The 22,199-nt window shown below is 39.2% G+C and overlaps 1 protein-coding gene across 1 annotated transcript in view; it reads right to left on the bottom strand.

Moving 5' to 3' along the window:
• Positions 1-257: 257 nt before the first annotated feature.
• The window catches only part of CACNG6 (calcium voltage-gated channel auxiliary subunit gamma 6), a 145,524-nt gene continuing 123,582 nt past the window's right edge, over positions 258-22,199 (bottom strand). The window contains exons 2-4 of the mRNA XM_082273560.1: positions 14,782-14,856; positions 4,332-4,469; positions 258-876 (exon numbers count right to left, since the gene is read on the bottom strand). Coding sequence (XP_082129686.1) covers positions 650-876; positions 4,332-4,469; positions 14,782-14,856 — 440 coding nt within the window. The 3' untranslated portion in view covers positions 258-649. The remainder of the gene's footprint in view (positions 877-4,331; positions 4,470-14,781; positions 14,857-22,199) is intronic.

The following is a 22,199-nucleotide window of genomic DNA, read 5'->3' as shown; positions in this document are numbered from 1 at the left end:
TGTTTATATCATTTTAATGGAGGTACTTTTGTTGCTTATAAACCCACAATCTATGCACTTGACATGCACAATGCGTAACCAGTCCACAAAATCATACATTTTTTCCTTGCGATTTCCATACAAATTGGCTCATAACATCCATTGCAAACAGCATCCTTGGTCAGCTTTCCATAATGGATTTTCACAGTATTTGTGATTCAAAAGTTACAATGCCAATGCATGAAATATTTTTTTGCACGTTCAATGCAAACACTCACCAGAATAAAAATAACCTTTAATAGCACAATATAATATAACACCAAGATAACATTTTTTTTTCTATACAGTGGCCCTCCCCAACCCCAGTAAAATACATTAACAGAGTTCTGGATGCTACAAAGCTTATTTACAAAAGGGAAAAAACATCCGGTCCAAAATAGGATATAAATAGATTGTCCATATATCAAAGCTTATTCCTTTGCAAGAATTGCCACAACTTGTAAAGTCTGAATACTGACTGACTGTAAATCTGGATCAGGTGCATAAAATGACAATGACGTAAACAAATTGTCCTCATTTTGCAAAGGACTTCAGTGTTGAGAACCCGGCCATGTTTGATCGGTCTCCAGCTGATTGGCTAGGAAATTAAGCACCAACAATCTGCATTTTTTTAAGAACTACTTCCCTTCTTCATGCAGTATTCCCAAGGTTTCTTGGGCAGAGATGGCAGTACCAAAAACAAACAACATATTCCTCCAAATACCAAGATGGTTCCTGCTGCTGCTGCGCATGCTAAAGACCATGAGTATTCATATTCTAGATGTACGTTCTGGTTACTTGCCATGAGCCAAATGACTGCCTGACGAAATACTACCATGGTGATCATGACAAACACACCTGTGGAGAAAAATGATAAGAAGGAATTAACAGAGCTTTCATAAAGTTCATGTGACGTGTGACTAGTGTAGACTGCGTAGAGTCTGTGTAGAGTGAAATATGTGACCCAAAGTCCTGTGATTTACAATCCCCTATGTGGACCTTTGAAAACTGAACTAAAGGCAAATATTAAAGATTGTTTAATTTTGTTATATATTGCTTTGTATAGCAGAGTACCTGAATCCGTTTTGATGTTAGCGTCCTATTATACCTTGTACAACAGCACTCAGACCAATAGAGTGAGGGGCCCCATTATAGAGCAAATAAGCCCTGCTAAAATCAAAGCAGGAAAATAAAACTGTTCCCTGTAAAGAAAAACAAGTTACTCTCCTGTTGCCTGTGCAAATAAATTCAGAGAATGTTGGGATTGGCAGAAGTGACCATTGAGAGTGGTGGGAGACTAGGGGATTGACACTTCTGGAAGTGTAAATTTTTGAAAAGTCCTTAGGCAGTGCTTGGGACATGAGCAGTGGGAGAAATACGTTTTATTATCTCCTTTACCGGGAACAGTTTTTCTCCTATTTGAATTTAGCAAACTTTAATTCAAAGTGATTTTAAAGGCTGTTTTTCTTTGTTTGTTTTAATAAATAACAAACGTGTTATACTTAGACCCCGTTCACACTGGGGCGACCTGTCAGGCGACCTGGTCGCCTGACAGGTCGCCATAGGTCGCCTGCCATAGAGAAGCTGTGGACCCGTTCTAATAGGAGCGACACAAGTCACTCCGACTTAGAAAAAGGGTCTGGAGCTTCTTTGGGGCGACCTGCATTGACTTCAATGTTATGAAGTCCGTGCCGGCCGCTCTGAGGTCGCGGTGCGAGCTGCGCGCCGTGACCTTTGAGGTCGCCCCGGCAAGTCGGATCGCCCCAGTGTGAACGGGGTCTTACCTGCTCTGTGCATTGGTTTTGCAGAGAGCAGCCCCAATCCTCCTCTTCTGGAATCCCCTGCCAGCAATCCTGACTCCTCTTGCCTTTGAGTACTCGCACTAGCAAGCTACTTGCTGAAGGGTACTCGTGCAGACTTGCTTTTGAGCCACACTGTGTGTGTCTGTTGAAACACACAGTGCAGCTTGCCCACCCCCCCTGCCAATGGCTCACTCTTCTTTAAATGAATCCAGCAAGGAGGGAGAGAAAGGGCAGTGCCGCTGCTCTCGGGCACAGTGCTGGACCGAGATCTGGCTCAGGTAACTACTTAGGAGGGCTGCACCTAAAAAGGTTTTTAACTTTAAAGCAGAGAATGCATTAAGGTTACAAAAAAAACTTTAGCCTTTACAACCACCTCAACTTCAACAGAGAATGTGGTGTCTCTTCCTAGCTGACAGGCAGAAGTGTATGAGTTGTAAGGCCTCATACACACAGGGCGTTTTTTAATGCTCCTAGAAGCCAGCATCTTTCTTGCAGAAAAAATGCCTGACACTTGTAAAAGTGCCTAAAGCTTTTACAAGCTTTTTGAATCTTTTACAGGCATCAAGCTCCTGGGCATTAGTTAATTTCATAGGCCATTGAAATGAATGCTCAAGAACTAGTGTTTAGGCGCGTTTAGCAGCGTCAAAGTGATTGTTCTGCCCAAACTCTGCTGCTTCTGGACTCACTGGCAGTGGTTTTTTTTCCTGCTTCTAAGCTCCTGCCACTAAACGCTGCTAAAAACCTATGTGTACATGGATACCTAGGCCAACATGGAGGGGCGTTTAGAGGCAGGAAAGAAAAAACGCCAGACTCCCCTAAAAGCAGCTGTAAAAGCATCCAGTTTGCATGTGGCCTTAAAGTGACCAGACATATTAAAGCTGCATACAGATGGATGTATTAAAATAATCCCATTTATGTTGGATTTTCCTGCCAGGAGCTGGCAGAAAAATCGAGTGCAAAAAATGCTCAATCTGGAGCAATTTTACATGCGTACATGTGCATTCATAAATTATTGCCGTTAGTTCTAGCAACTAGAATGAAATGTACATGTATATGAACATGTTATGCATGCAAGCTGCCTTCAGAGACATAACAAAGAACAAAAAAAAAAATGCTTCTGCAAGCAGGATTTTTTCTGCCCATGTGCAGGAGGCCTTATTGTTCCTTTGGCAAATCAGGGAGTTCACTAATATTGTATTGATTTCATATGGGTATTTAGCTGATTTCCTGGAATTCAGCTTTAATGTAATGCATCTAAAGCTTTTTAATGTTTTTTTATGTAAAAGTGAAAATCTTCCTTTGCAGCACTAATACCAAGGAAAACCCCTAAAGGACAGGAGGCACTGTAGAAATAAGAGTGTCTCAGAACAAGAACACTAGAATAACAGCAAAGTTTTATAGTGAAAGTTAAACTAGGCATAGACATTTGATCAGATGCCGATTTACAGGCATGATCCAATAATCTTTTTTGGAAGGTACTCTTGTATCACTCAAGTCTGGATGTATATTCACTATGCAAACATATCCAGAAACAGCTTACACTGCAGTTATCTCACGAGAACAATATAGATCAGCCATTGATATCCATCAAAGCACATTAACTTTCCTCCTTAACACAATTGTCCGTGGAGTCTGCTGTAGCCTTTAACTTGGAGAATCCTTAAGTGGGGTACACACTAGTAGAAGATCTGCTGAAAATTCCCATCCGGGGTAAAATCGTATGATTTTCGGCTAGTGTGTACACAACTTTCAGCAGCCAATGATGACAAAAAAACAAAGCCACATGATCTGCCATTACTTTTATTTATTTTATGTTTAGATGCATTGTATATACAATAAAGGGATGATTAGTAATTAGTGATCATATATTTGTTTCCCAATTTGCAATAAAGTATGTGAATGCATTACAAATAGATATAAAAAAAAGCTCTTGCTGTGATTTGTTAATTGGCCTGCATTTTTTACATTCAAGTCAGTTAAGTTGAGCTCCCTAAAGCAGACTTTCACTTAAAAGCGAAAGTCCTGCTATTCCCCTCCACCCCCAACATATTGAATGCTCTGTTTTTTTTTTCTTTTTTGGGGGGGGCAACTACCCTTTTCTAACCGTAACCTGCTCCCACGTAAGCAATTGTCTCCTAGGCAAGAATTACATAAGCTTAGTGGACACTATTTGTAGCAGCAGAAGGAATGAGACTCTAGGGCAGGGGTATGCAAACTGTGGCCCTCCAGATGTTGCAGAACTACAAGTCACCCAGAGGCAGAGGCATGATGGGATTTGTAGTTTTAAAACAGCTGGGCATAACCCTGCTCTAGGGTATGTGTTTACTCTTGATAGGGTAGAGAGACTAGAAATTCTGAGTGAAAATGTTCTAACTTGAATCTATTAGAGGTGTATTTAATCAGTGTTTGAATCCTTCCAGCATAAACTACTAACAAGGGAAATATGAGATTTTGGGTGGACGGATCCTTTGAAATGTTGTGAGCAATGAACAGTCTATAAACTTTGCTTACCAGAAAGAATGAAGAAGAATGATGCAGGCTTAAGGAGGAATTCCACACCTTTGCTTAAAACCATTGTTATGCAGATTGCTCCCATGACCATCAGAGTTATGCTCAGCAGAGAGAGAATAGCTGCTGTGATATTCATATCTATGGGAGGAACATATTGATGAATGGCAAGAAGGAAAGCAGAAAAATTAAGTCTATCTACAAATGACTAGACATGAGTTTTTATACACATAAATACAGGAATTTACAGGACCAAGGCATCAATATAACTGTTGTACATTACAATCCTGATAGCAATAGCTCTGTAATCCACTCAATTTCTATTTATCATGTTCCCAATTTCCCCTACTCCCTGGTCAAAGCAAAATGTTTTTTTTATTTTACTTTATATTTTTTCATATTTTTGTGACTTCTAAGAACCTTAAAGTGGACTTTAACTTAAAGCGTAACTTCGTTTTTGTTGAGAAAAAATCATTTCCCTCTGGGTGATCTATGTACAGTCAGTCCCCGGGTTACAAACATTTGACTTTACAAACGACTTCTACTTACAAGCGGAGGAAGACAACAGGAAGTGGGGAGAAATCTACCCCTAGGAAGGGAAATTCACCCCTGTAAGAGTTATCAAGATGTCTCCACTGAAGCTTAATCATCAATCCTTGTTTCTACAACAACCAACATTTTTCAAAATCCAATTGTCATAGAGACTGAAAGTGGGGTGACATATTCTGAACAGGGGCACAGACAGCAAAGCAAATGTTTACAAGGGTGTTAACCCTTCCCTATGCTATCCAAAAACCTTAAAAATTATTTTTTTGGCTGGAGCTTCACTTAAAAAATCAACTCACACTGTTTGCGTTTGGGGCCTTGCACCGACAAGGATGTCAGATTGGGAGCAGCAGCTGTGTCCATGGAGCCACTGCAACCCAATTGACATGAATGGGACTGCCTGCATGGGGATGCATGGAACACCTGTATATGCAGGAAAAATGGTCCTTACATGGGTGTACACTTTAGTACACCCATTGTGATCAAGGCCTTAGTAGGAATTTAAAAGGAATTTATATTGTGTTTATGTGCTAATTATGATTTTAGTGTATTTTTAGTGAAAACAGTGATTTAATAAACATTTGCGTAACTAAACAGGGCCTAAAAAATCAACTATTGCCAGGATGGTATTGGGGTTCAGTGTGTCCCCCAGTACAATCCCCAAGGTCAGTCAGGCTTGGGGGAATTTTACTGGGGGACAGACTGGCCTAGGGGTATTATACTGGGGGCAGATTGACCTGGGGGGGTTATACTGGGGGCAAATTGAACTAGGGGGGAACATAATAGGGGACAAAATGACCCGGGGCGATTATACTGGGGGACAAATTGACCTCGGGAATTATATTGGGGGGAAAAATGACCTGGGGGGATTATACTGGGGGATAGACTTACCTGGGGGGATTATACTGGAGGACAGACTGATCGGGGGGGGGGGGGATTATGCTGGATAACAGACTGACCTTGAAAAATTATTTGGGGGGACAGATTACCCTGGGGGAGGATTATACTGGGGGACAGATTAACCTAAGGGTGATAAATAATACTGAGGGACAGATTAACCTGGAGGATTGGAAGGATTATATCGGGGAACAGACTGAATTTAGCCACAGCCAGTGTTCGCCATGATGTGCTTCACGCGCTGCAATACTCTTTTACTTTGTGTGCCAAAACGTGCTCTAGGTCTTTTACAAACCTAGCAACACCCCTGGCACAATGAAAACCATACCCACTTTTCACTGTGGTGCACTAAGCACACTGCCGTTTTTTTTTTTTTTTTTCATATTAAGCAATGGGGTCCAACTTATGCTTTTGCACACAGGCCCGCTGACTTAAAAAAATGCCCCTGAATCTAAGGTCCCTAAATTCATACATACACATACTAGGGACAATTTAGGCAGGAGCCAATTAAACTACCATAATGTCTTTGGAGTGTGGGAGGAAACCAGAGTACCCCAGAGAAAACACATGCAGACACAGGGAGAACATGAAAACTCCAGGCAGGTAGTATTGTAGTTGAATTTAAACCAACAACTCTAGTGCTACCAACCACTATGCCAGTGTACTGCCCATATGTTTACACTTGGAATATTGGATGTGTTCACTTCATCTTATTTTGCAATTACGCCCTGATTCATGAAGCTACAATAGCATTGCATGGCTTCTGAAGAGGTATTGGGGCTAATTTGTAATGTTGAAATAGAACCTAAAGCTAGGTTCCAACCAAACTGGCTTATCAAATATATCAAGTGTATAATATGAATTGAAAGGCCACTTTAACTGATAGATAAACATGTAATCACGTTGTTTTTAGAAGTGACCTTAGCACACTTTAAATGGTATTGCAGCTTAAGGGATTCAGGTACACAGATTATTGTGAGAGCCAGTCTGAGTAGACTGGTAACCTTAGAGGGAGAGACATCTATTAAAGCACAATAACTGGGCAGTCAGCAGATATGTCTGCCCAGCTGCCACATGTGCAGCGAAAATACTGTATAATTGCAACTATGGATAGATACAAGGATTCTAAACATTAATGCACATCTACAAGATTACAGTATACAGTGTACATTAAGCATATCACTTTTATATGGATATCTAAAAAATAAAGACCATTTACGCTATAGATTTGGATGTACGGTGTTGGCTGCTAGGGTTCACCAACATTCACAGTCTGTTCCACCACTCAAAAGAAAGAATGCAGCCCTGCTCCAACATCTCTAGCACTAAATATACTTTACTTTTGCGAAAGGTACAAAGACCCCACCAACATCCCAATCCTCTGATGTGTTTCACCCATCAATAAATAGGCTTAGTCACAGAGGTGATGAAAAACAGAAAAGGGTGAAAATATTTCATCATTGTTACTTCCAAGCAAGGTACAGTACATTGTGGCTTGGTTTTTAATTAGTAAAGTAAACCATGGACTTAGCATCTTTTTTTTTCAATATTTTTATTGAGGGTTATCAAAGAAAATAGAAAAATGCATTAGAAACGAATAAATAGTATGTACTTAGTATCTTTAAAAAAACTTGCTTAGAAGAAAAGATTATGTTCCTCAGGTCAAAGATTGGGCACCAGGCAAATAGATCAAGGCATTTTTGTGCCTTTGGCCCCTTTCACACAGGCGGACCGTTCAGATCCGCCTGTCCGTTTTTTTGGCGGATCTGAACGGTCCCCCCATGCATTCCTATGGGGCATCGGATGTCAGCGGAGACATGTCCGCTGACATCCGACCCGATCCGATCCGTCAAATCTGGACGGATGGAAACCCTATTTTCCATCCGTCCAGCGGATCGGATCGGATGGGATCGGGTGAGAACGGACTGACGGTCCGTTGACATCCGATTTCCCCCATAGAGATGCATGGGGAACTGTCAGCTGTGTCTCCGCACACAGCGCGGAGACACAGCTGTCCTCCTGCTGCTCAGCGGGGGATCGGCAGCTCGATCCCCCGCTGAGAAAAACGGACTCCGTCCAACGGACGGAGTGTGTGAAAGGAGGCTTTAGGTTGATAGCCGTCAATTGACTGCAGGTGTGGGGGTTTTACTCACAACCTGTTCATTATGAAGATGACAAAGTCTGGTCACAGTAAAGCTGGATACACACTATACAACCTTTGTTGTTAGATTTCAAATGGTGAAATGTGGAAGTGGACACACATGAAAATTTCGCTTGAGTGCTCCTGTGAATGAGTTCTTAGAATAATCCAAATAAAAGACATATATATATATATATATATATATATATATATATATATCATTTTTTTAAATATGGAAGTATATCATGTGCATGTAAGCTCGTCAGATAGAATTACTCTTTGCAGTTCCAAATTTGACTGACCATTTGTCCCTATAAAGTACATTCATTTGGGTGTATCTTGACCCAATGGCCAAAGGACAGCTTGTTGGCTGACACTAGAAATACTTTATCAGAACAGTAATCAAATGAATGTTTTGTGTATAAGTAATGAGCAGTTATAAAACAGCTTTTCCAAATGATAAATGTACTCAATGACAAGGGTGCAAAGGACTGAAATGATTTACCATTCGGAATATTATCCTTTGTTTAACCACTTGCAGACTGCCTAACGACAATTTACGTCGGCAGTCAGCCCCTCACAGGCAAAGCGACGTAGGTCTACCTCGCTAGCCTGTGAGGGTCTAGGGAGCGAGCGCGCGCCGCTGGAGGCGTGCTCCCGCTCGGTCACAGACCCCCCCGCGCGAGTGACCGGCGGACCCAATGTCCGCCGGTCACTCGCGATCGTCGGTTACAGAGGGAGAAAGGCAGGCGGCTAATGTAAACAAAGCCGCCTGTCATTCTCCCCTGTGTAACAGCATAGATCACTCGGTCCTGCTATGTAGGACCATTGATCTGTGCTGTTACACCCCTAGCCACAGCCAATCACAGTAAGAAACATGCCCCTAGGGACACACATAACCCCTCAATCTCAAATAAAGTTAACCCCTTCACTGCCAGTGTCATTTTTACAGTAACAGTGCATATGTATAGCACTGATTACTGTAGTAATGTCACTGGTAACCCCAAAAGTGTCAAAAATGTCAGTCAAGGGTCCGATCTGTCCGCTGCAATGTCGCAGTCCCACAAAAAAAATTGCAGATTGCCGCCATTACTCGTTAAAAAAAAAAAACTATAAAAATGACAAAAATCTTTCCCTTAGTTAGTAAACGCAATAACTTTTGTGCAAACCAATCAAAATACGCTTTTTGCGATTTTTTTTTACCAAACATATGTAGCAGAAAACAAATTGTTAAAAAATTTTGATTTTTACATTTTTTTGGGGAATTTCTTATAAAAAAATGTGAAAAATATTGTTATTTTTGCAAAATTGATGCTCTTTTTTTGTTTATAGCACATGATCAAAAAATCGCACAGGTGATCAAATACCATCAAAAGAAAGCTCTGTTTGTGGGAAAAAAACAACGTCAAATTCGTTTAGGTACAGCGTCGCACGGCCGCGCAATTGTCCGTTAAAGTCACGCAGTGCTGAATCGCAAAATAGGCCCCGGTCAGGAAGGGGGTAAAATCTTCCGGGGCTTAAGTGGTTAAGGACTTGAAGACATTGGGGTTGATTTACTAAAAGCAAATAGTTTGTTCACTTCATGAGGTGAAGCTCCGTTGACTTCCATCATTCAGCCATGTAGAAGCAAAAATGCAGTTTTTTCTTATTTTCCTTACATGTGATTTGGTACTCTTTGCAAGGTGAAATTTAACCACATTCACTAAGCTCTGTGGCAAATTCTCCTGCAAAGTAAAAAATCTATTTGTCTACAGTAAGTTAAACCCATTGTAAGTATGCAGAAAGCTGGCCAAGTTGCTGAAACAGACGTTTTCCAATTAACCAGTTCGGCTCCAGAGCAATTTTCTTTCTTTGTCGCATACATGTAAAAATCCTAATTTTTGGTAATAAATTACATAAACCCACAAAACATTATATATTTTCTGAAAGCAGAGGCGCTGTAGAATAAAAAGATGATAGTTAACATTTTTTTTGTTTCACGTGATATTTGCTTAACTGTTTAATAAAACGCAAGTTTTCCCGGGAAAAAATATAATAAAATGAATTTTAGTGCAAAATCACGCCATATAATACCCATTTTAAGGTAAAATATAAAAGATGAGGTGGCATACCTAACATTCCATGTTTTAAAACACCCGCAATATCGCCAAAAACGTTGGTGCCCAAAATCACCATAGGTGACACTTTAAAAGCTGTTACAGCTCCTTAATTTAGAGTTAACTTGGAGCTCTTGTGCTAGAATTATTGTTCTCACTCTGACATTCACGGCGATATCTCACATGTGTTGTGCGACTATGGTTTACATTCATGTACGCACCATGGGTTTGCGTTTGAGCAGGTGTGAGGGGCAATGGGCCTTTTGCCAACTTTTTTTTTGCATTTTAATATATTTTACTATCATTTTTTTTCCATTTTTCTTTTCTTTTTCCTTTTTTTTTTTTTTTTAACGTAATTACAATCACAAGAGGTTAATAAACCCCATATGTGATAACATTGGGCAGGTGACAGGTAGGAGACATAAGGGGGTCCAATAGGGATGGGCTCGATGTTTGAGTCGAACGTAAGTTCAACTCGAACACCGGGTGTTCGTGTGTTTGCTGAAAACATGAACAAACGAGGCGCTTGGCGGGAAGTTCACCAGCTGACGAGTGCCCCATAATGCACTGCAACCTCGTAGGGAATTGGCTGCTGATGATTGGCTAAAGCATGCACCTGACCTGTATGCTTTGACCAATCACAGCACAAAGTACTGTCAGAGTCATGATTGGCCAAAGGCAGGGTCCCTTTGGCCAATCATGGCTCGGGGTTAGGTCCACGCCCCACACTCTATAAGGCTGCTTACATGGTAGCTCTGTGTAGTGTGTTAGTGGAGATTAGGCAGGTAGTTAGTGGATCGTGTGTTCAGTTAGTTTAGTGTAGTGTAGTGTAGTGCTGTGATTCTTGTGAATAACACAGTGTAGTGGTGCCACTAAAGTGTTGGTGTGTGCAACACTTCTATGTCACCCCACTGATCCCATTTTTTTTCATTGATATTGAGCATCAGGCTCCGTTGCTGCATTATTAGTATTCCCCCATCGTTGTCGCAGATGCTATTCCTTCTACGTCAGCATTGGTTTTCTTTTTTTTTTTTTTTGTGGCACAGCAGCACTAATAATATTTAGGGCATAACTGCTGTCCCCCCTTCTGCGACACGGGTGTTATTCCTTCTGCGCCAGCAATGATTTTCTTTTTTTTTGTGGTGCAGGAGCACTAATAATATTTAGAGCATAATTGCTGTCCCCCCTTCTGTGTCACAAGTGCTATTCATTCTGCGTCAGCAGTGGTTTTCTTTTTTCTTTTTTGCTTTTATTGTGGCGCAGCAGCACTAACAATATTTAAAGCATAATGGCTGTCCCCTCCTTCTGTGTTGCGGGTGCTATTCCATCTATGTCAGCAGTGGTTTTCTTTTTTTTTGTGGCACAGCAGGACTAATAATACTTTAATATTTAGGGCTTAATTGCTGTCCCCCCTTCTGCATTGCAGGTGCTATTCCTTCTGCGACAGCAAAGAACTAATAATATTGAGGGCATAATTGCTGTCCCTCCTTTGTCGCAGGTGCTATTACTTCTGCTTCAACAGTGTTTTTTTTTTTTTGCTTTTTTTTGTGGCACAGAAGCAGTAATAATATTTAGGGTATAATTGCGGTTTCTCCATTCTGCATTGCAGGCTTTCCTAATTTTTTTTTTTATAAAAAAAAAACTATAACAAAACGGTTTATAGTGCACCGAGCAAAAAAGTATTGCACCCTAGCACCATATTCCCTTCCCACACTCTGAAATAAAAGTTATAAATATACCCCCCAAAATATAAAAAACAATAATAAAACAGTTTTTAGTGCAGGTGACTGTAGTAATGTCACTGGTCCCCCCAAAAGTGTCAAAAATGTCAGTTAGGGGTCCGATCTGTCCGCTGCAATGTCACAGTCCCGCTAAAAATCGCAGATCGCCGCCATTACAAGTAAAAAAAAAATAAATACAACAATAAAAATGACATAAATCTTTCCTGTAGTTAGTAGACACAATCACTTTTGTGCAAACCAATCAAAATAAGCTTATTGCAATTTTTTTTTACCAAAAATATGTAGCAGAAAACAAATTGCCCTAAAATGCTAAAAAAAATTGATTTCTAATTTATTTTTTTGGGAGAATGTTATATAGCAGAAAGAGAAAAATATTGTTTTTTTTTTTTTTTTTCAGAATTGTCGCTCTTTTTTTTTGTTTATAGCGCAAAAAATAAAAATCGCAGAGGTGCTCAAAAACACCAAAAGAAAACTCTATTTGTGGGGAAAAAAATACATCAATTTTATTTGGGTACAGCATCGCACAACCGTGCAATTGTCTGTTAAAATAATGCAGTGCCGAATCGCAAAAAATGGATTGGTCATTAAGGGGGAAAATCCTTTCAGTCCAGAAGTGGTTAAGGAAGAGCCTTGTAGCAAAAAGAAAACCAAATTGTATAGACGGGAAAGCAGTTTTTTTTTTTTTTTTTTTTTTGCATCTTGGTACTGTTGATCTTTTCGAGCCTTTTTTAGCCACTCCCTCTCATTTCTCTGGACCAGCTTCCTAATAGTAACAAGTAAGGACCATACCTGCTTAATGTGTGGTGGCATGTCTAAAAATAGTTTCCATTAGTTGACAAAGCATGGACAAGGACCATCATTATGTATAAGATGACGTGTTATTTGTTGAATTAAAGCTGCATATTTAAAAAGATTGCAAATGATTTCTGAAGTTCTGACATTACAGTATAACATCATTTTTGATGAGGAAAAAATAATCTGGATGTAATATTTAGATTATAGGGATATTCTTCTCATAAGAAATAGCTGTTTCTTTGGCCATGCCATTTTCTGACTGATTCCTAAATTTGAAGGACTGGTTCTTTATAATCAGCTGGTACACTCTTAGTGTTATGAAGACGAACGTTGCAGTGTCAGCATCCCTTTAGTAATTAAACCCTTGGGGAGTATCTTAACAAAGCCAAAATTCCTATTGCAGAGGATGCCTATAATTTGACTTAAATCCTAGAGCAGATTTTGGGAAATATCAGTGAGCCAAGCAGAAAATTACATCCGTGTACAGAACATCCTCAGATTGCCATATTACATTGAATTTTACAGAAAATTACAACTGCAGATTAAAAAAGAAAGGTCATTTTTATAAACATTAAATTACAACATGGCTTGTGCAGCATTTGCTAAAATTATATTATTTTTTTTATTTGTTATATTTTTCTCCACAAAAGTGGAGTTATCCTTTGTGGTGTTGAGATGATTATACTCATGTGGCAGATGTGTTTTCCAATGAGTTATGCCAGTCCAAGCTGCATTTTAGAGCATGGCATCCCACTTTTATTAAAAAGTATAAACAATTCACATAGAAATCAGTTGTCCACACAGTTCATCAACATGAAAAGCCAAGCCACCTGGCTCCCTTATCAGGAGCACCATTGCTCTCCTTACCAGCTCTTCTGGTTCACATGGTTCTCTTAGCCCTTAGTGGCAGAACCCTGCTGCATGGCCCACTCCTTGCCCCTGGGTAGGGGTTTTCCTGACACCCTGAAAGGAGCCGACCTGACTCCTGGCTACTGCCTGGGACACCTCTGACCCCTGGTTGAGACTTCCAGTCTCCAATATGGGAATTGTCACCAAACTGAAGCCCTGAGCTATCCTCAGGCTTGAGTATATAATGACCCTGCACACCTACGTATGCATCCAGTAAAATCCGGACACAGGATTGAAGATTCCATCCCACCCAAAACACTGTGGAGCCTTCAAGCTCCAGGCCCAATCCAGAACTACAGAATCTGGAGGAAACCAAAACACAGCTGTCTCCACTCAGAAAATCTAGTTTTCAACTTCCCGTTAAGCCTCAATGCAAATCCTGTGTTATTTTCTGCTATATTTCCACAGTGGCAGGGCCTCACACTGTCACACCTTTAACAAGTTAAAGTGTATAGGAGATTTTAATGATCTGGTGTAAATCTACTGTAACTTTAATCAATTTAGGTCATATGAAGGGCCAGAAGGAATCAGAAGGTACATTTTCAGAGGTACTGTCCCAGTACTTAAAAATGTATTGGTTTCCCAAAACAGCTCATTTCAAGGTATGCCGTGAATGGTAACTGTCATATTTGCTTTTGCCCTCAATGGAGCTGTCAAGCCATCATATGGATGGCGTCATAACTGATTACATGTGCAGCACAAAAACAATTGGAGATCAAACAGAGGCCAACATGGCAGCATCCTTGTCTGTAAAGTACTGTATAGGAGGGTTTAGTTCCACTTTAAGTATTAAAAGTGAAAAAAAAAAAAAAACATAACAATGTGGTGAGGACAGAGAGTAGGATTTTAAAAGTAACTCGAAAGTATGTATTCGTGTTTCTATGTATACAATATTGGTCACTGTATTAAGGTACAATAAGATCCCACTCTCTGTCCCCACCACATTGCTATATTTTTTTTTTCACTTTTTATTTACTGCAATTTTTTTTTTTATCAAAAATTCAAAAAGGAAGAGTCTGTTATCAGATTGAACAATCTTCTCAAATTTTCTGTGGAAAATTACAATTGTGAGGTGAATCTGTGAGATGTTAAGGGGCAATGCAAAACATTTTTATTTCAATGACTTTCCCCATTCACTTGTTTGAATTCTGCAACAGAAGAGCAAGATCAGGAAATAAAAAAATATTACAGCGTAATGCATTTGAGATTTCCTGGAAATGACCTGTAAATAAAATCTTTTGTACCAGTAATAGCAGCACATTGCATACCTATTTTATTTGGAGGGATAACCTCATTTGAACTAGAAAAACTTGAAAAAATGAACTCACCTTTGTGTGTAACACGTTGAAATATATACGCATTTTCTCCAGTAGTGAAGAACTTGAAATATGAGCAATTAGAATCTACAATAAGAGATACAAAAATGATTAAAGGATTAATAAAAAAAAAGTAACAGAAACAGACAACTGGCATTGCATAAATCAAGATAATAACAAAAAAAGTATTGCTGCTACAATAACAACTTCTATTAAATGTAATTAGTGTTAGTATTTCGAATTAGAAAATCTGTACTCTGTTCATGTTTTGTTAAAATTAATTTAAAAATAAATCAATACAATCAATGTATAAAAATGAATTATTTATTGGGGTTTTTTGTTTTAGTTTTGTGTCAGGACCACCAATGGGTTTTTATTGATGCCTTATCATTATTGGGAAGATTTCCTGTGATATTCTGTCCCCTATTCGCTAATATAGAAATTGAGGGGAAATCTTTCCAATGGAAACGCACAGCAATAGATTCATATTTTTAGTGGAGCAAAACTCTGTCAGGTTTTTATTTCTGTCTGTGTACTCCACTGGAGTGTTTTTTTTTTTTCTCTCACTTTCAATGTGGTCACCATAGCAGGAAGGGAACAAAATACCTCTAACAAAAATGAAGGCTGGATTATTTTCACTCCCCTCACGTAATTTTTCCCTTTAAAGCCAATAGACCTCCTGCAAGGAAGGTCAAGTGCACGGTAGACCTATATTGCATATAGGCCTGTGGTCTGAACCATAGGGTCACAGCTGTGCACACATTTGTGCATGTTTCTGGTGGTGCTCTGGCACATGTACATGAATGTCTGCCACCAGCATTGGTGTAGCACAAGTGAGGAAAATTGTTAAGTGGTAGTCAGCTGTGACCTGTGACCTGACCTAAGTTCTGTTATCCAGTATTTGACCTGGCTTGTGTCCTGATTTCACTGTATCCAGGTTTCTGCTAACCTTGATTTATGTCTTCACTTTACTTTTGCTGTCTGTCTGGTAATGGCCTTAGCCTGAACTTTGACAATGCTCCTGCTTTCCGAATTGGTACTTCTGTTGCCTAGCTATGGCTGACTGCTGCTCATTTTGACTACATCTTTGTTTTCTGAATCTGCATGGTTCTGTGTCTAAACTGTGTACCAGTTTTCTGCACCAGATTCAGTTTGAGCATCCTTAGCATCTCAGAAGTCCCCACACTATCCTTGGATTGCCTACTGCATTTGGACCCACGGGCTTCCATGGCACTCCTTATCTTGCTACACCCTGTCACTATCTCCAGGGTATTTGGCAGAAGATGTAAAGGAAGCCACCTTGTAATCTTGGCCTCTACCAGGTATGTGATACCTGCTTCCTTCCCTCTCACTTACCCCTACCTCATCTAAACCACTTAAGGACCAAGCCTATTTCCGACACACGTTGTTTACAAGTTAAAATCAGTATTTTTTGCTAGAAAATTACTCAGAACCCCCACACAATATATATATATATATATATACTCTCTCTCTCTCTCTCTCTCTCTCTCTCTATATATATATATATATATATATATATATATATATATATGTATATATTTGTTTTGCAAAGACTCTGGAGATTGTTGCAATATTTTTTTTTGTCACATGGTATTTGCGCAGCGGGCTTTCAAAGGCAATTTGTATGGAAAAAATACACTTTACTGAATTAAAAAAAATAAATAAACAGTAAAGTTAGCCCAATTATTTTGTATATTGTGAAATATGGTGTCACGCTGAATAAATAGATACCTAACATGTTACAGTTTAAAATTGCGCACACTCATGGAAGGGCGACAAACTACGGTATTTAAAAATCTCCATAGGGGAGGCTTTAAAAAATTTTAATGGTTACCAGTTGCGAATTACAGAGAAGATCTTTTGCCAGAATTATTGCTCTCACTCTGGCGATGGCGGCAATACCTCACATGTGTGATTTGAACACCGTTTATATTTGTGGGTGCGATTTACGTATGCATTTTCTTTGATGCCCGAGCTCATGGGGACAGGGGCACTTTAAATCTTTTTTTTTCCTATTTATTTTATTTTTTATTTTTATCACTGTTCCTTTAAAATAAAAATATCTGATCACTTTTATTGCTGTCATAAGGAATGTAAACATCCCTTGTGACAGTAATAGGCAGTGACAGATACTCTTTTTGGAGGGATCTGGGGTCTAAAAGACCCCAAACCCCTCCACTGCACTTAAAAGTATTCAAAATGCCAAAATCTGCACTTTTCTGAATGCTGTCGCTCTTTTTAAATTGGCGCCATTGGCAGCCGAGTAAACTGGAAGTGTTGTTGTGACATCGCTTCCGGGTTACTTCATCGGAGACCCGATCGAAGCCAATTGGTGGGACGGGAGACCCAGAAGAGCAGTGGAAGGCGGTGGGAGGGGAGGGACATCCCCTCCCGTTCCCTTTGAGAATGGCTGAGCGGGTGCTGCGCCGTATCGGTTGTTATCATTAGAAAGCCGACCTCCGGCTCTAAAAAAACGTATTGGGTATATATGCCTGCAGCTGCAGGCATCACCCTGGTACAACCACTTCTTCAAGCCGACGTACAGGTACGTCGGTTTGCAGGAAGTGGTTAACTTACCCTAAGCGACTAATTACTTCATCCAGTCTCACCATCATATATGGTAACACAACCTTCACTATCCGATTCCAGAGGACAGAACAATATCTCACTTCTCTGGCAAGTTGTGATCAAATTTTCCACCTAAAATCCACTCAGTAGTTATGACCTGTGATATCATATATTTATTTCCACATTGTATTTCAGTTATTTCTAGCTTACTCCTATTAGTCTGGGCAATCCTAAAGCCTGTAAACTTACTTTCTGAATAATATCACACATTTATTTCCTTGAATTCTGTGACACATTTTTACTATTCCCCTGTGAGTAGGCACTACTGTGTCACATAATCCACAGAGCCTGCCTTCTGAAGTGCAGAGGTGGAGGAGGAGGAGGAGTTTCAGGAGGTGGAGTCACTACAGGAAGTATTGCTTGCAGGCAGCAAGGTACCATGGGATATGTAGTTCTTGGAAATTGAAAGTAAACAGAAGGTGAGAAGCTGCAAAAGGAGACTTTTTGGGTGAGATTATATTAGATTGTCAAATATAACTATTGTTTGTATTACTATTACAATGCTGGTGTTAAAAAAAGAAATATCGACTATAACTAAAGAATTTCTTTAAATTTGAACTATTACATAACTAAGTATTTGGAATAATTTATGCCTATGTCCACTGATTTGATTAAAACGAGGGTTCTTCAAAAAGTTTCCACACTTTTTTTTATGAGTTTCGCAGCCATCTTAACCACAGCGTGACAACTATTATACTAAACTGCAATGTCACCGGGCTTGCCAGTCAGACTAATCACATGACACTCTCAGACATGACCAATTACTACTACTCCAGCCCTCACCATTTCCAATAGAAATATAAAAGCATGGAAACTTTTTGAAGATCCCTCATACCACCTCTGTGTTAACTTGCATTACTACTTAGCTGTAAAGGTTATGCAACCCTCCCTTTTATTGCTTTATGTTCCTTGAACAAAAAAACGTTTTCTTCTCAATAAAAACTCCTTGAAGGGGAAAAGAACAGGGGAGGGTTAGAATATCTGTCAGTGTTTTATGGCTGTATGTGTCCCCCGTGCATCATATCTCCACAGCTGTCCACAAAAAACCGACATTACTTATTTTCCTATAATTCTTTAAAACCCAGCTCCAGACCTAATTTTCTCCTTTAACATTTTCCACTGGCTTTTTTTTTTTTAAAGCAGCTCATGTTACAATACTTGTTTTCAGCCTCAAGCCGTCCCCTGCAGTGCCTATTTTTGGCCACAAGATGTGCTCAGTCTTTTGTGTTGAATGAAGCCCAGTGGAAAGACTGAGTGCAGGGTGTCAAAGCTCTGCCCCCTGAACACGACACCTTGAGAGTTTTTTTATAACTCTGAAGGCGTTGCTGCATCTTGGATCTTTACATAGCTGCGTGCATATTGCCCTGGACAAAAAATACTGCTTTTAAAGTGATCATACAATAATCTGATCATTAGTAAGGATGATCGAACTTTTGAAAAGTTCGGTTCGACCAGAACACCCGAATTTTCCAAAAGTTCGGTTCGGATTTCAGAACCCCATTGAAATCAATGGGACCCGAACTTCGGTAATCAAAAAACACCATTTTGAAGCCCTAAAACCCAATAAATGCCCCTAAAAAGTGCCTAGGGTTCTGGGTCATGTCCCATTAACTAATAATCACACAAAAAAAGTTCTTAAAAATTGTCATTTTTGATAAAAAAGCCAATTATTGAAAAAATTAAAAAAAAAAAAAAAAGAGAGATTTTTTGATTTTTACTTTGGATTTAGTATATGGGGGGGTCTAAAAGGTGTGCATGTAAAGTTTCAGCTCTGTAGCATGTCCAGAACCATGAAAAAAAAAAGATAATTTTTCAGTAGAACAGGGATGTGGGTCGGGACCCTCCTTTAACTTTAACACCTATATGATCTTTTTTTCTGGTTCTGGACATGCTACAGAGCTGAAACTTCACAGGTACACCTTTTAGACCCCCCAGACACAAAATCACACAAAAAAAAGTTCTTAAAAATTGTCATTTTTGATAAAAAAGCCAATTATTGAAAAATTAAAAAAAAAAAAAAGAGATTTATTGATTTTTACTTTGGATTTCGTATCTGGGGGGTCTAAAAGGTGTGCATGTGAAGTTTCAGCTCTGTAGCATGTCCAGAACCATGAAAAAAAAAAGATCATTTGTATTAGAAAACTTTCTGACAGGGGGTTTGCTTCGCTCTTGTAACACCTTGCCGGTTTAATAGAAGGCATTTTTTTGGGATCTTTGCAGTCAGGAAAAACATCTGAAAATGCCCAGGTGTGTTTTTGCTGGCATTTTTTGGGGGGTTTTGGAGGCAGGCAAAACATCTGAACATGTGTATAGGGGGTATATATAGACATATATGTCTGAATATATACCCCTAGACATATACAGGTGTGATAGTAGCAGAAATATATTACTGTAAATGATTTCATTAGCGCAAGCATTTATTTCTGCTACTATCACACCTATATATGTCTAGGGGTATATATTCAGACATATATGTCTATATATACCCCCTATACACATGTTCAGATGTTTTGCCTGCCTCCAAAACCCCCCAAAAAATGATAGCAAAAACACACCTGGGCATTTTTTTTTGATGCTAGCGTTTTTTTGGCATTTTTTTGGGTTCTTTTGAGGCAGGCAAAACATCTGAACATGTGTATAGGGGGTATATATACACATATATGTCTGAATATATACCCCTAGACATATATAGGTGTGATAGTAGCAGAAATATATTCCTGTAAATGATTTCATTAGCGCAAGCATTTATTTCTGCTACTATCACACCTATATATGTCTAGGGGTATATATTCAGACATATATGTCTATATATACCCCCTATACACATGTTCAGATGTCATGTCTGACATCAAACATGTCCTCAAAAAAGCACTGGCAGTGGCAGCCCCTGCAGCATAAAAAATGCTTGGCTGGTGAGAAGCCATATTCCAGTTACGAAGCTATTCAGAGAAATGATCATTTCTCTATAGCGGTCACCCTGCTATGGAGGGGTTTTGTCACCCTGCCATAGCAGTCACTGTCAGTTAACCCTACACTACACTACGGTCCCCTTACAATTAACACTTTCCCTACAGAAACTCAATTTTTGAAGCGAACTTAAGTGTAAAGGAGCACTCTAACTACACTAGATATCCCTTTCCTCACACTAAAAATAGCTAAATGACACTTTTAAAGTAAAATTAACAGAACTGCTTCCATTCTCTTCCATGTCCAGTATAACAATGCTAGGAATATGGCGGGGGCGATCTTATATACTGGGGGGTGTATTCACTAATGATTGGTCTAGGGACCCCCTAGTCAATCCAATCACATTCCTAGCATTCTCCTGCCCCCTCAATTGGCTTTTGCTAATGGTTCTGGTCCAATCACGGGCTTTTAAAGCCCATTTCCTGAAGCATTGCATTTTGGGCGGTTCTGGTTGCCGAATTCCGAACTTTTTGGGCAAAAAGTTCTAAATTCGGCCGAACCTCGAACACCCAATGTTCGGGTCGAACCGATGGTGGACCCGAACCGTTCGATCATTCCTAATCATTAGTACACAGCTTTCGAGAGTGGATCACATTCGTTTATGTGAAATTATGTGAAGAGACAAATACAAACATTTTTCTTGTACAATACCAGAATGAACAAATTTTATTTAATCGGTACAGTATGCGTCTGTAAAATAGTTGGAAGACCAAGTCCACGCATGCTTGGAAACGAAAGAATACATTACAATACAAAACATTACATTACTGTCGTATGAGAATTTTCAGAACTTTAGTATTGGTTTTCGATACAAGACTAACATGCAAAAAGAACCAGACGATCATTTGTCCGGTATTCTCATTGTGTGTATGAGGATTTACATTGACCAGTTATCACAACATATGCAAAATAAAGGGCCAACTAAAGTGTGCATACCATAAAGGTATAATTCAATAGCAAATTGGGTATTAGGTGACCCTGTAGCCTTGTTGCAAAAATTTACAAAATGGGTATTTCGAAAACAAGATTGATACTGTACTTACTTGTCCGGCAGTTGGTAAGTTAAATCCTCTTTAAGAGATATTGGCACCAAAGTAGTGACATGGCAGCCAGTGGGAGGAACCACAGTGGGCGGCCGGGGACATTCTATCCATCAGACCCAGAAGCATCAGATAGCAGTGTCTCTGGTATCTTTTGAAGAGAATATTTGACTCACCACCCACCGGGCAGGTAAATCTTCTTCTTTTCAGGCTGTCTATCTTTCACTCTTTGCAACAAGGCAAAAATAAATTGTGAATATATATTGCTGAAAAACAAGTTCTGATAAATGTATTTTTTAAACAGGTGCTAGGTATGATTACAAAGAGAAATGCTCTGTGAATATCTAAGTATAGAAATTAGAGATAAGTGAAACATTGAATATAGACTTTAATCTACAGTGCCTTGAAAAAGTATTCATATCCCTTGAAATTTTCCACAATTTGTCATGTTACAATCAAAAATATAAATGTATTTTTATTGGGATTTTATGTGATAAACCAACGCAAAGTGACACATAATTGTGAAGTTGAAGTAAAATAATAAATGGTTTTTAATTTTTTTACAAATAAATATCTAAAAAGTGTGGCGTGCATTTGTATTCAGCCCCCTTTACTCTGATACCCCTAACTAAAATCTACTGGAACCAATTGCCTTCAGAAGTCACTTAATTAATACATAGAGTCCACCTGTGTGTAATTTTATCTTAGTATAAATACAGCTGTTCTGTGAAGCCCTCAGAGGTTTGTTAGAGAAGCTTAGTGAACAAACAGTAT

Source organism: Pelophylax lessonae, assembly GCF_965119305.1.
Source record: "Pelophylax lessonae genome assembly, chromosome: 12".
Taxonomy (NCBI): domain Eukaryota; kingdom Metazoa; phylum Chordata; class Amphibia; order Anura; family Ranidae; genus Pelophylax; species Pelophylax lessonae.
The sequence above is the reverse complement of the archived record's forward strand: the minus strand, read 5'-3'. Positions and strand labels throughout refer to the sequence as shown.